General features: G+C 36.7%; 3 protein-coding genes across 4 annotated transcripts in view; 1 reads left to right on the forward strand and 2 right to left on the reverse strand.

Moving 5' to 3' along the window:
- LOC125242549 (calcium-binding mitochondrial carrier protein Aralar1) overlaps positions 1 to 2,905 on the forward strand; it is a 33,830-nt gene extending 30,925 nt beyond the window's left edge. The window contains exon 14 of the mRNA XM_048151307.1: positions 63 to 2,905. Within this exon, the coding sequence (XP_048007264.1) occupies positions 63 to 234 (172 nt within the window). The 3' untranslated portion in view covers positions 235 to 2,905. The remainder of the gene's footprint in view (positions 1 to 62) is intronic.
- Positions 2,906 to 6,623: 3,718 nt separating this feature from the next.
- LOC125224829 (ubiquitin thioesterase OTU1) lies at positions 6,624 to 12,791 on the reverse strand. The gene is made up of 4 exons (XM_048128304.1): positions 12,255 to 12,791; positions 11,373 to 11,545; positions 9,329 to 9,487; positions 6,624 to 8,424 (listed from the first exon to the last, which is right to left on the reverse strand). Exons 1-4 carry the CDS (start codon positions 12,634 to 12,636, stop codon positions 8,215 to 8,217), a joined length of 924 nt encoding a protein of 307 aa, XP_047984261.1. The 5' UTR covers positions 12,637 to 12,791; the 3' UTR covers positions 6,624 to 8,214.
- A 1,796-nt stretch (positions 12,792 to 14,587) lies between these two features.
- Positions 14,588 to 19,278, reverse strand: part of LOC125242666 (bone morphogenetic protein 1) — a 136,938-nt gene continuing 132,247 nt past the window's right edge. For both annotated transcript variants that reach the window (XM_048151518.1, XM_048151519.1), the window contains exons 19-21: positions 18,717 to 18,967; positions 17,944 to 18,161; positions 14,588 to 17,162 (exon numbers count right to left, since the gene is read on the reverse strand). In XM_048151518.1, the coding sequence (XP_048007475.1) occupies positions 17,141 to 17,162; positions 17,944 to 18,161; positions 18,717 to 18,967 (491 nt within the window). In that variant the 3' untranslated portion in view covers positions 14,588 to 17,140. The remainder of the gene's footprint in view (positions 17,163 to 17,943; positions 18,162 to 18,716; positions 18,968 to 19,278) is intronic.

Genomic DNA, 19,278 nt, shown 5'->3' on the forward strand with positions numbered 1-19,278 from the left:
ACTCAGCCAATCTGTGTAAGAAGTCCTATAATATTTATTTATTTTTATTTATTATTTTCCAGCCGACCAACGGGCTCTGAGCTAACCGTGGCCACTTCCATCGAAGAGACCGTGAAGAAGCCACACCACATCGGAGGCTACCAGGTCGCGATACCAGTCCTCACCGGCCTTGAGACCAAGTTCGGTATCTCATTACCGAGGTTCTCCTTCCCTAAGAACGCTCCCGCACAGTAAGGTTAATGGCTAAGTCTACGTTAGAGAGAGAAATATTGTGTATACAGGGTGGTTTAAGCCGCTGGACAAAAGCTAAAATAACGGATTACAGAAATGTTTGATATTTCCTCGAGTGCTTTTTCATTTTGAGTTCCGCGCAAGCAAAACATGCGCTTTAAATATTTTGTCCAGAAGTTATGCCACTCTGTAAACAAACCTGAAAAATACACATTTTTATAGATCCAACAACTTGCAAAAGAAACCGTATAGCTTAAACTTAAGGTTGGAATTGCGCTAAAATTTATTAAAATGTTCTGGTAACTAATGTAAAGAGCGAATGTGAGCAGTCAGTGAGTATTTATAATAATTACACTTCAGAGTAATAGAGACAAGTCACTTAATATGTTTTTTTTTTCTTGTGACTGAGTTGTTGAAATGCTTTGTGGTCATTACCCAATATTTGCTAAGATTTTTTTTTGTGATAGCTTGTTTATGTTTATAATATTTTATTCTAACTATACCAACGGTTCTACTTCATCAAAACCAGTGAAATATTCAAATAAACTTTTATGTAAATATTTTAGCATTTGAAAAACTAAGTCTACTAATAGATTTAGCCTTGCAATGAAACTGCCAAAACTACATTTATCTTCATATTTTATCATTCGCTCTTTTACACAATATGACGAAATATTTCCATAATTTTCACCAGGACATCTAGATATGTATGCGTACAGTACAAGTTCATTCAAAGCTAGCACGAATGCAACGAATGAGTGAATGAAAATACCATGCGTGACAGAGTAAGCAATAAAAGTGAACAGGCATCTTCTGGGCGAGCTCACTCCATCGTAGGCCACGTCTTTGCCTTTGACTAGTCTGTGGCCAAGAGTAAGCCCATTTACAATTTAAAAAAAAGTCGCTGTTGACAATTACGACTGTGCACTAGTGCAGTGACTATGGTCGTGTTTTTGTCACTTGTCATATCATGCGTCCTTTTCGCACTTACATAGAACGCCCTTGTTAGAACGTAACAGACATGGTGACAAATGATAGACAGCCGTCCATCTTAGTCCTGCAGGTGTCACTCACACAGTAAAAGATTCGTTATTCCTGCCAGCTTTCGTGAATCAACCTGTACCATATACCTTAAGGTCATTAAGTTTCTTTTTTATCAGTTTCGGGTGGACTGGGCCTTTAAGGCACAGAAAACTACACATAAATAGGTACAAAATATAATCAGTGAAATAAACATGAACACAAGTCGATCGCACCTAGCATTTTTGATCAAAGTCCTATTTTAGATTATTTATAGTTGTAAGTATATCGAATCGAAGTGAAGAATACTATTATTCTGTTTTTATGTTGATTATTAAATCAAGGTTGAATATAATTCAATGTGAGCTTTTGATATTGAGATTGTACAGAGATTCCGAAAAGCGTTACCTACATTTAATTTAGAAATTTTAGCATTTTCAAAGAAAATGCGTAGGTACTGTACTCGCGAATAGATATACCTTTACATACAGAATGACATTTGAGATGTGATCGGAAACTACTTTTAGGTTTGCTATTTCAAAGCAGGCATGATCCATTATGATAATGCAAAATGTTTAGGTAAATACCTAAGTTACATTTATTATACACTACGAATGAAAACTCTATTTAGTAGAGTAAAGAATCGTGTATATTTATATTTCCCACATTAGAACCAAAAAACTTCGCTTCTGAAGAGTTTGTTAAATTATTTCTTTTCCTGATCACATTGTTAATGCCATCCTGTATAATCAAATATTATTAAATAATTGATTGATATGACATTGACTGTCATTTGTTACGTTAGTTATCTTCCTAGTAAATTCTGCTAGCTCCTACCATTTTTGTTGCCAATTTAACAAGTCCATCCATAAGAGATTAGATTCTATACTTATATGTGTTTTGTTGACTTTCTACGTTTTTGTCACTTGTCACATTTATTTAGAGCCCATTTAGACGGTACGAGAATCAGCATACGAGTTTTATTACATTGCGGTATTTGATGGCTGTGCAAAATTGTATCTAACCTCAACAGCCCGCAATGTGACTAAAATCGCATGCGAGTTCGCACGAAGCCTAAATCAGGCCTTAGTGACACTTAACAAGTGATATTTTAAAACAATGTAACTTTTTAAATCTTCTGCTTAAAAACTTTGAGTAAAAAAACCTAGAACTTAAGATTTTGAAGCCATTTGAAGTCTGTTAGTAACCAACTGCAATTTATCGTTGATATAACGATATTTTTTGGATTGAATTGAACACTTTCGCAACCAAGCACCCGCCTGGTAGGATCATGAACTTTGCTCCGATGTCGGACTACCCGTTGGGCGGGTTGTCGCCATACAAACGGACGCTTATAGATAGGTTTCTGATGTAGTGAGCCATTTTTCTGGTGGTGAATGTGTTAAGAGACTTCATGTGTCTGGTTTTATTATTTACCTGCAGTTTTAAATAACTACACTATAAAGTTAAAAATTTGCAAGCTTTTCGCTTTTTAATAATATCACAGAACTAATCACGGTATTTCATATCAAGGAAAATTTAATTACTTACACAAAAGCTATGTAAAATTATAAAAAAGTTTGCAATCTGCCAGCAATAAGTTTTAGATTTTAAAGCAATAATAATTGTATTAAACTCAGTCTGGCCAGAAATATCGTCACTACTTTAAAAGAATCTCGTATCTCACGCTGTTCCTCAAAGTTAAAACGCAGTAAGTCTATATGCATTCCATACATACTTACTACAATTTTCTTTTCATTGACAATAGAATAGAATAAAATAGTGTCCCCCCCCCCCCCTGGGATCCGCGCATGTGAGCTATTGTCATCTGTCATTCGCAACTTTCTACCAAGTGACACGATAGATAAGAAAAGTGCGACCATCATACCTGTGAGGTTTTGTTCTAAGCTTGCTTTTGAGTTTTTGTGAGATTTTGCGTAGATCTGTGAAGTACAAAATACTTGTAAATATTAATGGTATTAAGGAGTATAATCATTACTATCTTTTACATGTTTTCAAGTATACTTATTATGTTAAACGCATATATGGTGAAGCTATGAATGAAAATAAACCAAACCTATCTAAATATATCAAAAACTTAGTTATGTTCAAAACATATATTTTAAGATATTATGAGAGATTTAAAAGTGTAAGTTGGCAACTAAGTATAATATATTCTACCATTATTTTAACTCTAGAAGTCTTGCACCAAAAGTATCTTAACTACATTTAAGAAAACATAACATAATCGACATTTATATGGACGACCTATTTTTTATGTCTGTGCACAATTATATGCTATGTAATTAAGCTGCATCAATAAAAGAGGAAAACATATTTTCTACATGTATTAAATCTAAAGATGCTGTTACACGGGAAACACAATTGCCAGCAATTCGTGTGCTACTCTGCGGCGGCGCCACCATAATGAAATTCAACTAATTATATGTTAAAATGATGTTCGTAAGACGTACAGTATGTACGTATAATGTTATGACTGTACCTATAGCGGGAAACGAAATAATGGGCTTTTATTGTGGCGCCGCCAGGGAGCATACTCTGCAGCGGCGCCACTCAGTTCTCATAGATAGAAATGACATCATCTACTTTTTTCTCATTGGAATTGATGTACCAATGCTGTTTATTATGTACGTATTGAAAAAATCACTATAACTTAGTAAATGTATGTACTTTCAGTAATTCCGCATTCCGCCTGAACGGTATGAGCTAGTATGTAAGGAGGTGTACCTACGGGTAAGCGAGAGGGAGATATGTTCCTTCCCGCTCGCTCCCGCGCTCGGCGCGTTTCGTTCTAGATTTTAATAATTATTATTAAATTTATGCCCCTGTTGTACACTTTGCTTTTCACTTCGATTGCGAGGAATTAATTATATTTTTCTCGGCAATTTACACCACGAAATTGTCGTGAAGCGAAAGAACATAATAGGTACATAAGATAACCAATTCCCGCCAACTTTTTTTTCAACATGTGATCAGAGTTTCAGACGCTTGGTTTTTTGCCAAGTCAAACATATTTAAACGGGAAGTAATCGAATCCTATTTTATTTTATTTACTTAATTTAATGACAGAAAATACGGAATTCTAATAAATTATAGCAAAAATAAAATAACCTATCAAAATTTTGTCACCTACACAATTTTATTGCTCAATAAAATTGTGCATCCTTTTCTATTGCTATAGAAAAGAATGCAAATAGTTTTCTTTGTTCTTATTTACTGACAGATTTAAATTGTTTGACAGTGTTTACATAATGTAATTTTTTTTAAAGAGAGTATTATTTTAGTAATCATAGTATATAAATATAGTATCGTTGGCAGGCATTTCTGTATAAGTATAACAAAAAAAATTCGTTTTCACTTCTCATGCTCGAAAAGTGCACCTTTATGTAGTGCGAAGACGACATAAAATCGCATTTTACATTCTAGAGCATAAAGTAGGTACAATTTTCTTCTAAGGCCGGCAACAGACAGTCTTAAAATTCATAATCTAAAAAAAACAAGAGTGTGTGTGGACAGTCGCGAAATTATATGTAACTCCGTGCACTCGATCTGATTTTTGTACTGATTATGACTTTATCGAATTATGAATTTTAAGACTGTCTGTTGCCGTGCCGGCCTAAGACTAAGGTAATCGGTCTCAAGAGACAAACAGTTAAAACATATTGCAAAATTTTATTGAGCAATAAAATTGTGTAGGTGACAAAACTTTGATAGGTTATTTTAGTTTTGCTATAATTTATTAGAATTCCGTATTTTCTGTCATTAAATTAAGTAAATAAAATAAAATAGGATTCGATTACTTATCGTTTAAAAAATGTTTGACATGGCAAAAACCAAGCGTCTGAAACTCTGATCACATGTTGAAAAAAAAAGTTGGCGGGAATTGGTTATCTTATGTACCTATTATGTTCTTTCGCTTCACGACAATTTCGTGGTGTAAATTGCCGAGAAAAATATATAATAATAATTCCTCGCAATCGAAGTGAAAAGCAAAGTGTACAACAGGGGCATAAATTTAATATTAATTATTGAAACCTAGAACGAAACGCGCAAAGCGCGAGAGCGAGCGGGAAGGAACATATCTCCCTCTCGCTTACCCGTAGGTACACCTCCTTACATACTAGCTCATACCGTTCAGGCGGAATGCGGAATTACTGAAAGTACATACATTTACTAAGTTATAGTGATTTTTTCAATACGTACATAATAAACAGCATTGGTACATCAATTTCCATGAGAAAAAAGTAGATGATGTCATTTCTATCTATGAGAACTGAGTGGCGCCGCTGCAGAGTATGCTCCCTGGCGGCGCCACAATAAAAGCCCAATATTTCGTTTCCCGCTATAGGTACAGTCATAACATTATACGTACATACTGTACGTCTTACGAACATCATTTTAACATATAATTAGTTGAATTTCATTATGGTGGCGCCGCCGCAGAGTAGCACACAGCAATTCACATACCATTGCCGTGTTTGCTCCATAGTTGGTTGGTGCGTATTGAACAAACGCGGCAATTGTATGCGAATTGCTGGCAATTGTGTTGCCCGTGTAACGGTACCGTAAGGGTATTGGTAAATTTATTAATTTGTACTTATGTAGTACACCAAGAAAAGTAAGAATACAAACAGGTGTACATCTGTTTTATTCATCATAACTATCTTACGTTAAAAATGGACAAATGGTGAATTGGCTACATTTATATTTTTTTAGTTTTTCTACGTATTTTTGCCTCATTTTTAAACATTTTTCTTGTATTGATGGAGCTGTTACTCTAACCAAAATATAATTTAATATATACCTAGTCTGTATTTTCTCATGTTCGAACAGAATCTAGCGCGTACTGAAGTGTTGTAAGACAACATTGTATAAATCGTAATAGGTACAAGTGATACAGCCGATGTGACTATATTTATTGATATTGTATATTTTTGTGTTAAAAATAAATCGAGAAAATTAATGTTGTTTTTTTTCTTCTTTGTACCAAGATATACATATGTATATAAACCCGTTCCCACCAGCCGTATGCTTTGTGGACCCATAAATATGTTTTTATAGTAATTTTCAACTGGGATACTATGGTCGCAAAATACTTCTTATTTTGACGTCAAATAATGAAAAATATATCAAAACTTTACCCTTCTGAATGTATTGATTCCATGAAATACGATAGAAAAACATATTATTTTTAAATAACATATGAAATGAAATATACTGGGGGCGCATGTTCCGTTTCATAATGGTTTCATACATGGTTTATTTGAATGGAAAATTTTCAAGTGTTACAGTACTCATCACTATAACTGTTGTTATTTAGGTCACTAAAGGTAAAATTAAAACCATTTATCTTAAGAGGTAATATTTATTAAGCTATTTGTGTCACAGTTGCCACATTGAACCAGTTTCGTTCCAGAATCTTTATGAAGTTAAAACTACAACTAAACATGAATAAATAATTAAACTAAATATCCGTGTGTTAAAATAATAATAGTTCATTTTTAAAATCCGGATAAAATAACAATACAGTATGTAGACACAGTAAAATAAAATCATGTAACAATTATATTCTTAATAAAAGCCAAAATTATAAATTAAAGAATAAATACTTACCGACCGAAGAGCGAAAACTAATTAATTTTACAAGTAATCCATGCAATTTTGAATGTGAATGATAATCTCACGCCTTGTGCTAAAGCAACAAAAATGCCGTCCTAAACTGTTGGAGCGTAATTTTTGAAATATTTTACACAAAAAAATGTGGCTTTTAAGCACATACAAACCAATTTATCAAAGAGAGACATATACTCGTAATTATATTATTTTATTTCACAAATGATATTCAAATTGGCAGATAGTACCTATTGCTCGGTTTAAAAAAAATACTTGTTAAAATAATAGACAATTCAAAAGAACTCTATCATGATATATTTACAAAAAAAGTACTATATTATTTGAGCGTTTCGCCTTCAGGCACTGCATATTTCATATTCTTAGTATATGCATATTATTGTATGTTATGGCAGTTAGTGATTTTAAAGCTAATGTATGTAAGGCTTCTTGCGACGTAGTGATCGATGTGAATAATAATGTCGTTTTTGCAAATAATCACCAACTAAATGATCCAAATAGATAGGATAGAAAGAAATGAAAGTCTTAGGTACATAGCCTATAAAGTTTAGAAAAATGCACCGAATATCCATAGTCCGATATAAAAGGCAAAGCCGTTCGCCATAAACCGTCACTTGTGTTATGAAGCAAGTAAACAGTATCGGAGCATTTTTCAGAAGTACATATACATTAAAATAAAATTGATCTAAACCAATGGTTCCCTACCTTCGTCTCTGCGAGAGTTACTAACCATGACCACCACTATCTCTAATATTCATGTAAGAGTAGATTTTGTAAGACGATTCGATAACGCAGTCATTTGTAATGGCGCAGTTATCTATGGTAGGATTGGTAGGTTAGATATTTACGTTCATTTAATTTTGATAACATGTTTAAATTCCAATGTTACGCGAAAAATTGCAGAATTACTTCTAGTTTGTGTTTACGTATGTATGTTCCGTTGTAGCACTGATGATTCGAAACCTGAAGGCAATTATGGTAAGTAGTAAAATTTCCACCTTGAGTGTTAAACGGTCATTCTCAAGACGTAAATGCGAATTCTAATTACCGCGACTCAAATGTTTTCAGTGAAATTTCAGTTCTAATTTATAAAATTCCACTAAAAATAGAAGCGTCGCGGCAATTAGAGTATGGACTAGACGATTGAGAATTACCGTAAAACAGGATTCAATTAATCTATAAATTTTTTTTCAGTACAAACTAGAAGTACTCTTGCTTTACTTATAAATGTGTCTCATAACCTCCATAAACTTCTATTTGACGGTCGTAGAACTCCTCAAATTAGTACCCGGGAACCACAGACATCACCCGCTAGACCTCCCCGAAGTTGGCATGCTTGGTCTCCTTAGCGTGCCTCTGTGCCTCCACCTGACCGGTGAGAAGTTTGTCGCAGATCATGCACTTGAGTGTGAACTTGTTGAGATCGGTGAACTGGCGGGAGGACTTGGCCTCGTGAGCGATTTGTTCGGCCTCGCGGTAGGTTTCCATGTCTTCGGTTGGGAACATGGTTTGGATACCGCCCTGAAAAAGGAATACAAATATAAATTGTTTTATCTATTTATAGGTAGGATACTAGCCGGCCTAGCCTAAATGACAATCGACGCTAGACGCCAATCGAAACGCAGTCTAGCTCTGTTGCGCCAATAAGGAAGAGCGATAGAGACAGCTAGTTACGATAACAAGGGCTCTTCTACCGTCAATAGATAAATTATATGAAGTATACATGGGTTTTGCATTCATTACATGAAAAACACATTTATATATAATTATACCTATAAATTGCGAAATCTTTAGGGTGGGAATATTTTTCTGCTTTGGTAACCTCCTTCAAGGATTTTAGAAGGTGTTTTGATTATTAAAAGTCCCGTTTATTGTTAGGCTAATCACTTTAAAATAAAAGTAGCCTTTATTTACTGAAACTTTTTTACACTTCATCTAGACGTATACTATTTTTGCTTATTATCTATTTGTTTTTAAACTATAATACATTACTATTTTTTTTCCCATTGACAACTTCAACTCTCAACATAGGCCTCTTCCAAAGCCTTTCAGGTATCATGGTCTCTCGCTTTCCTGAGCCAGTTCACTCCGGCTACCTTTTTAAAGTAATTTGACCATCAGAGATTGGGCCTTCCTCTCTTCCTTGTGTGGCCCCGTGGGTACCAGTCTATAAGGTCTATCGTCCACTTATGACCCTGTCTTAACAGCTCCAGCCCTTCTCTAATGATGTGGCCAGTCCATCGCCACTTCTGTTGCTTGACCTTCTTGACCACTCTCCCGCACTTTGATCGGTCTCTAATTGTGGATAATTTTACTCTACTTTAAAAAAGCTAGATGAAAGAGTATTTATTGGTTTTAATGTCTTTGGAAGTTCTTCTCTAAAAGTCGCAATCTCAAAGGTTACTTGTATCTATACCATACTTACATCATTCTGCTCCAAATACAGAGGATCATAGTGCACCCCATCAAACAGTAGGAACACCCGGTTCCCGTAGTTCTTGTCCTCCCCAAAACGGTTGATGATCGCGTTTAGAGTGTCGACCACTGCCATCTCTATGCCGTAGAAGCGGGAGAGAATCGCCACCTAGAATGTAAGTTATACAGTTATCAATCTTCATCCTACTTGCGTTATCCCGTTCCCGGTATACGCCGCGGCTACTTCGCGTGTCAAACACTCAGTATTTAAATTTTGAAAAAACCCCCGACCGCGACATAGTGGACCGATTTTAATGAAACATGGCTAAGAACACTCCCGACTAACTCAGTTTTCAAACAAAAAAAAACTAAATCGAAATCGGTTCATCCGTTCGGGAGCTACGATGCCACAGACAGACACACACACAGACAGGCAGACAAACAGACAGACAGACACACACACAGACAGACACGTCAAACTAATAACCCGTCGTTTTTGCGTCGGGGATTAAAAATCCACTAAGTTGTCCGTCTTTAATTGCAGCTTGCAGCTTTCGGGCGTCAATTTTTGTAAGTTGAAGTAAAAAAAAAACGTGATATTTAATTGCAACAATACAAAAATTATGAACACTCAAGGGCCTGAGCTATATTTAAAATCACAGGCAAGTAACAACTTCAGTACAAAATCTGACACACTCGGTCCCTATACAAATAAATGAACTTGTCTCTTCTATCTAAATCTAGTTCTGTGTTTTTACGCCTCGAGTAACACACATTGTTTTTCATCACACTTGCAATATAAAAAAAATGTAAAAAGGTTAAAAAAATTAATAAATTTCATAACTCCCTAGGGAGAACGATTTCTTTTATAACTCCCTGCGAGCAATAGCACATTTAGTGTGTGAGTGTGATGAAAAGAGGTAGCTACAAGGTGCATAGATTTCCATTGCCAATGAAGATTGCAATTTCTTGCATTAAATTAACAATTGTATTATTATTAATAGACATTGAAGAATTTAGCAGTACTTTATAACTAAAATCTTTATGTTTTGTACACTATTTAATAGTATGATAACACTATCACAAGGTACTTCGTAGTGGTGTGTGGTCTAAATATAGCATTATCATTACATTGAATTAAACACAATAAATTGGTTCATTATAATTTACTGATCATGTCACATATATTAAAACAATGTTTATTGTTATATGTTAATGGGTACTCATTTTTAAACCCCGACGTAAAAACGACGGACTGTTATAAGTTTGACGTGTCAGTCTGTCTGTCTGTGGCATCATAGCTCCCGAACGGATGAACCGATTTAGATTTAGTTTTTTTTTTTGTTTGAAAGCTGAGCTAGTCGGGAGGGTTCTTAGCCATGTTTCATGAAAATCGGTCCACTATGTCAGGGTTTTTTCAAAATTTTAATTTTGTGGTTAGGTTATATGTAATCAAGTTCTACTGAACCTGAGTAGTAGGTACTGTTTTTTTTTTTAAATTCAAATGTGTTTTCGTTTAAAGTGATTACAATCCTTACCAGTTTTATAAAACACATGCCAGGTTTCTTTATTTGCCATGATTTTTAACCCTGGACACAAAAAACGAAAGGGTGTTAGGGTGTGTGTGTGTGTATCTGTCTGTGGCATCATAGCTAGGTATATATTATTTAGTCATAGGTAGGTATTATATTATTAAGGGTCCCCCCACATCTAGCGTCTCGCGAGCGTCGCGTCGGGCCAACTGTATGGGCAAAGCCTGACGCCGCGTCGACGTCGCGTCTTTTTCCATACAGTTGGCCCGACGCGACGCTCGCGAGACGCTAGATGTGGGGGGACCCTAATTAGTAATGACCACAAACTAAACAAGGTGAAGTTATGGCCTACAATAGAGGGAGCTTGTCCAGAAGGCCCAGAAGCTGCCTTATGTGCCTTTGATTTATGGTTGCTGGGTTGATTAAGCTCAGAAATATAGATATCTATCACCTACAGAGGTGTAACAATACAATGACCTGCTGTGTAATTGGCCATTTAATACAAAAACTAAAATAACTTACCTCAATAGCGCCACCCCAAGAGCTAGGCTGCTGTATCCACGTACAGTACTCCGCATTAGGCTTTCCCAGCATAGCCTCGCTGTATGTGTCATGGTCGCTCGCTACCTCCATTGCGATGATCTGTCGCATCAGAGTGTGCACAGTTGTGTCTACTTGGCCATTTAATACAAAACCTGGAATTTAAAACCAAGAGCATAACATTTTTGGCAAAAAAAGTTGACTTGCAGAATTTTTTTTTATATTTGAAATAATATTCTGTTAGCCTAAGTGTGCGACTTTCGTTCTGGAGGTCGCGGGTTCGAACCCCGGCTCGCACCAATGAGTTTTTCGGAACTAATGTGCGAAATGTCATTTGATATTTGCCAGTCGCTTTTCGGTGAAGGAAAACATTGTGAGGAAACCGGACTAATTCCAATAAGGTCTAAGTTACCCTTCGGGTTGGAAGGTCAGATGGCAGTCGCTTTCGTAAAACTAGTGCCTACGCCAAGTCTTGGGATTAGTTGTCAAAGCGGACCCCAGGCTCCCATGAGCCGTGGCAAATGCCGGGATAATGCAAGGAGGATGATGATTCTGGTAGTATAGAATTATATGTGATGAGATGATGACTTTATTTTTCTACATGAGGACCAGAAAGAAATGGTAGCAAATAAATTTGTGGACATATTCTTAAGTATTTTTGATTTAAACAATACAATTTTTACACAATTTCAAAACAAACAAGACAACAATAACAAAATTAAATAAATTAATCATTCATAATGGAAATTTATCCATTTAACTTCCAATTGAATTGACTGATAAAAGAACAATCAAAGACGCAATAAAATAAAACAAAGGATTTACTATTACATAAATTAGATGACCTCTACTGTACCAACTTACCTATACTAGTGAAAAGGCAAGAATTATCTGAAGGCACAACCTTCTTCATCAAAATGCCGGGTCTGCTAGGCCCTGTTGGCTCATGGGACACCCCATTTTGCACTGGTTTCAAAGGCATAGGTTTACTAGGTGTCTGCACAGACTTTTCTTCCACTATCAATGTTTCACCTGTTTTCAAACCTATTTCATTTAGCTTTTTAGAATCGTCACTAGTATCCAATGGCTTCGGGGGGTAACCACACAAGACACATATTCTATCAGCGCTTATTTCAGCAATACTAGACAAAAACACCTTCAATTCACCAACAGTACTATCAGAGGTCAAGTCCTTTAGGATTTGCTGGCCGTTTTTACTTTTAACTTTTAACGCGACTGCTGCCATTTTAGAGAAATTGTATTACATTAAAATAACGGACACGGAAGCGTTACGTGGTGCCGATTGATATTTTTAATTAGGTCAAAGACGCAACAAAATGAGTATGAAATAAATAAATAAACGCGGCTTGGCCCGCTCGAGAAGTTGGCAAGTCACTTTTGACTTTCGTTTGACAGTTATTTGTCTGTGGGTTGCCAGTATTGAAAAAAAAAATATATTGGCAGTAAGATGCGTTCAAATCAAGATAAGCATCTGCTTGCACATAACATCCACACGCGCGTGCTTGCACATGAGTCACATGACTGTATCAGTGTGATTTTACTGATTTTCACTGTCGCGGAACTCGCGGATACAATATTATGATTTGATTTGACGCTGTCCAGAATGAAGAATTAAATGAAAAGGTATAATAAAACACAAATAGTATTTTTGCCGTTTTAATAAAAATAATGTAACGACTACGCATTCATATTTTTTCTCTAAATTACAAAACACTAGCATAATTATTAATTTACACAACTTAAGTTACTACTTATTAAATAACTAAGTATCCTTTTGGCACGATGATAATACAATACCTACTTAACTTTAAAAATATTAAATATAATTTTGGATAGGGAACAGAAAATTCGTAGTCAAAGTCAAAAATTTTAACCATCTCTTTTTCCCATGAGGTTCATAATTATTTTGTAGTTTTGAACTTGCAGGAGTCAAGGGCGGATCCAAGGGAGAGGAGTTATCACCCCCACTGGAACCTAGTTTGGCCCTACAAATTGACCACGGTGACTTGACGGTGACCCTGCTGGGGCCAGGCCCCGTAGCCGAATGGTATTTCTGCGACGCGAAACGCCACCGAAACGCCGCAGAAATGTAGTCTGGCTCTGTCGCGCCAGTACGCAAGAGCGATAGAGATAGATATTAGCTACGAAAGAGATATTATCTATTATCGTGACCGTTTCGTGAGCGTTTGTGCATTCGGCTACGCACACTTGGCTCGACCGATCCCTCCCGACCAAGCTGGATCCGCCCTTCACAGAAGTATTTCCATGATGCTGAATTATATTTGGTTTTGTCTTTTAAAATTATTTTTTGTGTTTATGTTCAGTAGGTCATCGGAATTTAGGTTAGGTGGACACAGAAAACAATTATTTAACTTGAAATAGTTCTTTTAAGAGGACATGGGGACTTAGAAGGTTAGTTAAATGCATAGCTGGGCACCGTTAATCAAATAGTTAACTTCGATAATCGTTAATCTGTTACTTAAAAAGTTAACTTCGTTAATCGTTAAAGCGATACATTTCGGTAGATTTAACGGAAGTTACAGTTAATCGATAATCCGTTAACACGTCATAAAAATAGGACTTCACTGTAGGTATTATGTATTTCTATTTACTAAGTATCCACCAAAAACCATTAAAACCTTTGACGCAAATCAGTAAAAAACCGAAATGTAATAATTACGATCTCATCGGGCTTTTACCGCCGTTGGTTGGCTAAATCCTAGGTTTTACTTCGGATTGGTAATTATTGGGTCATTCATGCGGTCGCGATCGTGGTGCGTCGGTTCTTCAGATTGAGATTAAATTTGAGATGTCAACTCGATGCTGTGGGCCACGATAATCTAAGGCCCGCGCCGGACTCTAACTCGATGCGTCGGTTGCGCGATTTGTCTGTCATGCCTGATGATTGCACTCTATTCCCAGGTTAGTGATCGATCTAGCACGCCTAATAAGATTTAGAAGATCTCGAATGGGTGATCCAAAGTCGCCAATTGGTCTTTAGACTGTTTATAACCGACGGATCTGCTTTTACCGATAAATCCTAGGTTTTGCCGTACTACGGGCTTTTACAGTAGCAGTAAGAACGTGGTTATCGCGGCGCAGCGAGCCGCTTGGGGTGCTGGATTAACGATTAACGGACTCGATGAAATTTAACGGAAGTTAACGAATCCGTTAACATTTTTTAAAGTTAACTTAAAAGTTAATCCGTTCATCGAAATGTTAACTTCGTTAATTAACGATTAACGGATTAACGAGTTAATGCCCAGCTATGGTTAAACGTTAAATGTATTAAAAAGGGTCACTTATGTTTTATATGGCGAGCAATTCAGGACTTAAAAACGTAAGTAAATGTCTCTTAATTATGATTGAGTTTCATAGAAGTTATATAAGTTTTATATACATAGACAGGCAAAATCAACTAGGCCTTAAACAACTATATAGGTATATAGGTCAGAAGACTCAGAAGAAGGGAAAGACATAATTGTAAGACAAAAATAATGGGTAAGTATATAGATACTTATCATCTATTATTGGTAACATGTTTAACAATTATCATTTTTACATTTTACTTTATCCTCTGCTACTATAACAAAAAAATGTTATAGACACCTACGATATTACTAAAGAGTCATCAATATCTTATACCTACTTTCTACAGAGTTCTTACGTTTTTTTGGTAGATTACAAAAATAATTCATTTTTAAGCGAAATAGTCACTAGTTGACCTTTCGATCACACGAGAATAAATTGTACTTCTATAAGAGGGTGCGCCCACGGGCGACTTTTCGAAGCGACTTTTTTGTCGCAACCATGGGCTAGTATGAAAGTGCGCTCACGAAGCGACGCAACTTTTCATACAAATACGTAAGTCGCTGAGCAACTTTATCGCCCGTGGGCGAGCACCCTAAAAGAACATTAATTAGGTCATAACGACTAAATGATATGGCTTCAAACATCTAACATGTAACGATATATTGTACATTATAAGTATAACTTATCATTAAATATTGTCTGTTATTATTTATTACTAAATTGTGCTTGTTATGAAACGATTTTACAGTCTAGCAAAAAAGAGTAGAAATTTAAACATGGCAACATCGTCGTGTCGTCTCGTCTCCCTCACGCATATTGATAGAAAGGGATGGCACGACGATATTGCCACTTTTTACTTTCCACTCTTTTTTGCTAAACTATAGGTTCTATTTAGAGTAATTTAAGAACTAATAACTATGGCACTATTATGAACGTTTGTTCTACCTATGTCTTTGGTATGGAATGTACTTACATATATTCTGTCAAACAAGTATGTCAGTAAATAAGAACTAAGAAAACTATAGGTATCCTTTTCTCTAGCACCCTAAAGAAAAGGATGCATATAGTTTTCTTTGTTCTTATTTACTGACAGACTTGGTTGACAGAGTATATATTACCTATAGGTATTTTTGGTACAGACTATCGCACTTTATTGGCAATTAGTATTCGTCATTACGTTAAAAGTAAATGGCAGAAATGTCATAAATTAGCATTAAAAACAACTGTGTAAGATAATGTATCTGGGGTTTTCGGTGATATACTTAAACATTAATAATTATGTTTCCATATTGATTACGAATTAAAAAGTGCATATCAGAACATTCAGGACAGTAATTGTCATTATTGAGATGGATTATCATTGTATTTCATCAGTATTGTATTTCAATTAAACTATGAATAAAATTGCAATTACTTATTACTTCTATTTACATTTTCTTCAGTCGCAAATCATTAGGCCGGCAACAGACAGTATTAAAAATTCATAATCTTAGAAAAGATTTGTATGCAAACTGACACTGACAGATCTGTCAGTGTCAGTTTGAACTGTCAGTTTGCATACAATGTTTTTTTAAGATTATGAATTTTTAAGACTGTCTGTTGCCGGCCTTAAATCGACCGCAACGTGTTGGCGCAACTGTCTATGTAAACCGTTTTGCATGTGGCAATAATTGTATGAGAACAGTAAGTGTTGCTATTAATAAAAAAAGTAGTTCCATTTCTACTACTTTTTGCATGGCTGTAAAATGAGTTTCGACTGACTTGAAAACATGTTGGCATAATGAGAATGAGTGTGTCTTTCATTTTTGATTTTGTCAGACAGGATTTTGAATAAAGTGGATTATTCCGTTGAAATTGTAGTTCGTACATCTGGCCTTAGGCCAGAGTAAGGTTACTGATGTACTAAAGCCTTCCAGTTTAGGTTGAGACCAAGAGTTAGGCAGATACATTGCTATAATTACACCAAAATGTCTTGTGTCAGGAGGCCCTACAAGGAGCTCACCCACATTAAAGATATGCAGTGCCGGGCCAAGCATTCAGTCGAGATGTGATTTTGGCGCTTCTGTTTAAAATTATTTACACCAAAAACTTTTTTTTTATTTCCTTTTTGGCGCCACCCTAGAATTTGGCGCCTGGAGCGGCTGCTCCACTCGCTTTACCCTAGATCCGGCCCTGAATATACGTAAGCCCCAAATAAGGGCAGCAACAGACATCAACAAAATTCATAATCTGAAAAAAAAAACAGATTATGAATTTTTCAGATACTGTCTGTTGCCGGTCTAAATCCAGTATGGACGCTGTAGAGCACAGATAATAAATCAAACTGTTTGCTTGTATGGGCGTGTTTAGAGCTTCTCGTTGCGGGGGTAGGTGCGGTGCGGGCGGCGGTGGCGCGGGTGGCGCGGCAGTGGCCACCGTCACGTGGGTCTTCTGACGAACCTGCAAGTGGATACCATGGTAATTATAAAGGTTTACAACAACGACTCCAATGCTAGCATTACGTCAGGCCCCGTAGCCGAGTGGCATTTCTACGACGCGAAACGAAAACGAAACGCCGCGAAAGATAGTCTGGCTCTGTCGCGCCAATACGCAAGAGCGATAGAGATAGATATCTACGAGCGTTTCGTTTCGTTAGCGTTTGTGCATGCGGGTACGCGCGCAGGTTAATTACATAGAATTATCAACCGTGGTTTACAAAAGCAATAGGCACCTATTTTGAAGATTGCAAGATCTGTGAGTTTTCCTTTTTTAAGGATAGAAATGACAGCTGATTGCCTGGATGGCGACGGTCAGTTCCTGCTGCTGCTGCTGGTTCAGAGGATGAAGAGGAAGATAGAGAGATAAAGAAAGGAATTAATTGTAGTGTTACAGCAAGTGATAGAGTCCTACGTTTAAAGTGGGGAGTATACTCCCCACTTTAAACGTAGGACTCTATCACTTGCTGTATACTCCCCACTTTAAACGTAGGACTCTATCACTTGCTGTAACACTACAATTAATTCCTTTCTTTATCTCTCTATCTTCCTCTTCATCCTCTCCACTCCACACATCAAGCTTAATCACCTGTGACCTGATTAGACCCTTTTTATGACTTGCTAAAGAGATGGCAGTTGACCCGGTCAACCACCATCCTATAAAATGTACTCCGCACTCGTAGGGCTCTACTACCTGTTAAAACGGATTTGCTAAAAAGATAGATGCTCCTATTTGCTCATATTACCTTGGAGTAGGTGCACGCAGTCCCCTCCTGCCAACCACCAGCGGCGGCATCCGTTCATCCTCCTCCTCATCCTCCCCGCCCTCCGAACTGTCCTCCCCACTCCAGACGTCAGGCTTTATCGCCTGATAAGAGGCGGAGAAGCCTTTGAACACGATGGAGTCGTCTGTGCGGAAGCGGACGAGAAGGGCCTCTGTTGTGGAGATCAGCTCTTGTGGCATCTGTAAAAAAAATAACAGTATAGGCTAGTTTCCTATACTTAAAGTAAAATATTTTATGCAGTGCACGTTATAAAGCACCAATTAGAAGAAAAATATGGATAGTAGGTAGTTATGTTAAACATAATTTCTATTTAATTAGAAAGAAATAAAGTAAATGAATTGACCGTGACGTCATCCTTAGTATTTCATAGTAATTCCATATTAGCAAATCGTTTTGACATTTCTTAAAAAGAAGCTGATTTGACTAGTAGGAAACTAGCTTTTCAGTACTAGCAAAATCGTTGATACTGTTCTATTTGATGGTTTTATCAAACCCAACGACATCATTATTTCAATGTTTCAACTGCGTCACGCCTGGACACGTTTTTCCGTTTCTGATGAATTGTTAAGTGATGTACAAAGCGCTTCGCCTAAAGTTGTGGCTTGATGTTATATAATGATGTTTATTCTATTTTAGGAGGTCCTGTGTCTTAAAATTTTTAAACTTTGTTTTCCTGGTTTTAAGTACTCCATTATCGTTCAAAGTTGAACGTTGTCAGAATAAATAATACTCACCACAGTCCCACAGAACTTCCCATAGTCCCCAGCACTGCCCTCATACCCCCCAAAGATCTGAACATAATCGTATCCGCAGTGCGATTCTGGCTCCAGCTCAAATGTCAGGAAGGTCAGCTTGACGAAGTGTCCGAGAGGGGCAACGATGTTCCAGTCACAGTCTGCTCGGGATTCGTATGAGTCGTCCCCGTAGCGAGCGTGGGAGTACAGGTGCTTCACGGATTCCGTGGCGGAGAGGTAGCCACCACATGCTGAAAGATAATTGGGTTCTTTAAGCAGTTGTCTTTAGCCGAAAATGTAAGGAATGGACGGATGAGGTATGAGAATCGACGTGAAAAGAAAAAGCAAACTATGAGATGATATGGAAGGAAGGGGTACGTATGGAAGAAAAAGAACTGTGAGAAATAACAGTTTTAATTACCTATCATGTGCAAATACGGAAAAAGTTTTTTTCGATTTACAGCTTTTTATAGTAGGATTATTTTGGTCATACTTATACAAGCAATGATGCTGGATAGGAATGGGATCGATTGTTTTCTAGAATTTTTTGTCAATAAACGCT

Source organism: Leguminivora glycinivorella, chromosome 3 (genome assembly GCF_023078275.1).
Source record: "Leguminivora glycinivorella isolate SPB_JAAS2020 chromosome 3, LegGlyc_1.1, whole genome shotgun sequence".
Lineage (NCBI taxonomy): Eukaryota > Metazoa > Arthropoda > Insecta > Lepidoptera > Tortricidae > Leguminivora > Leguminivora glycinivorella.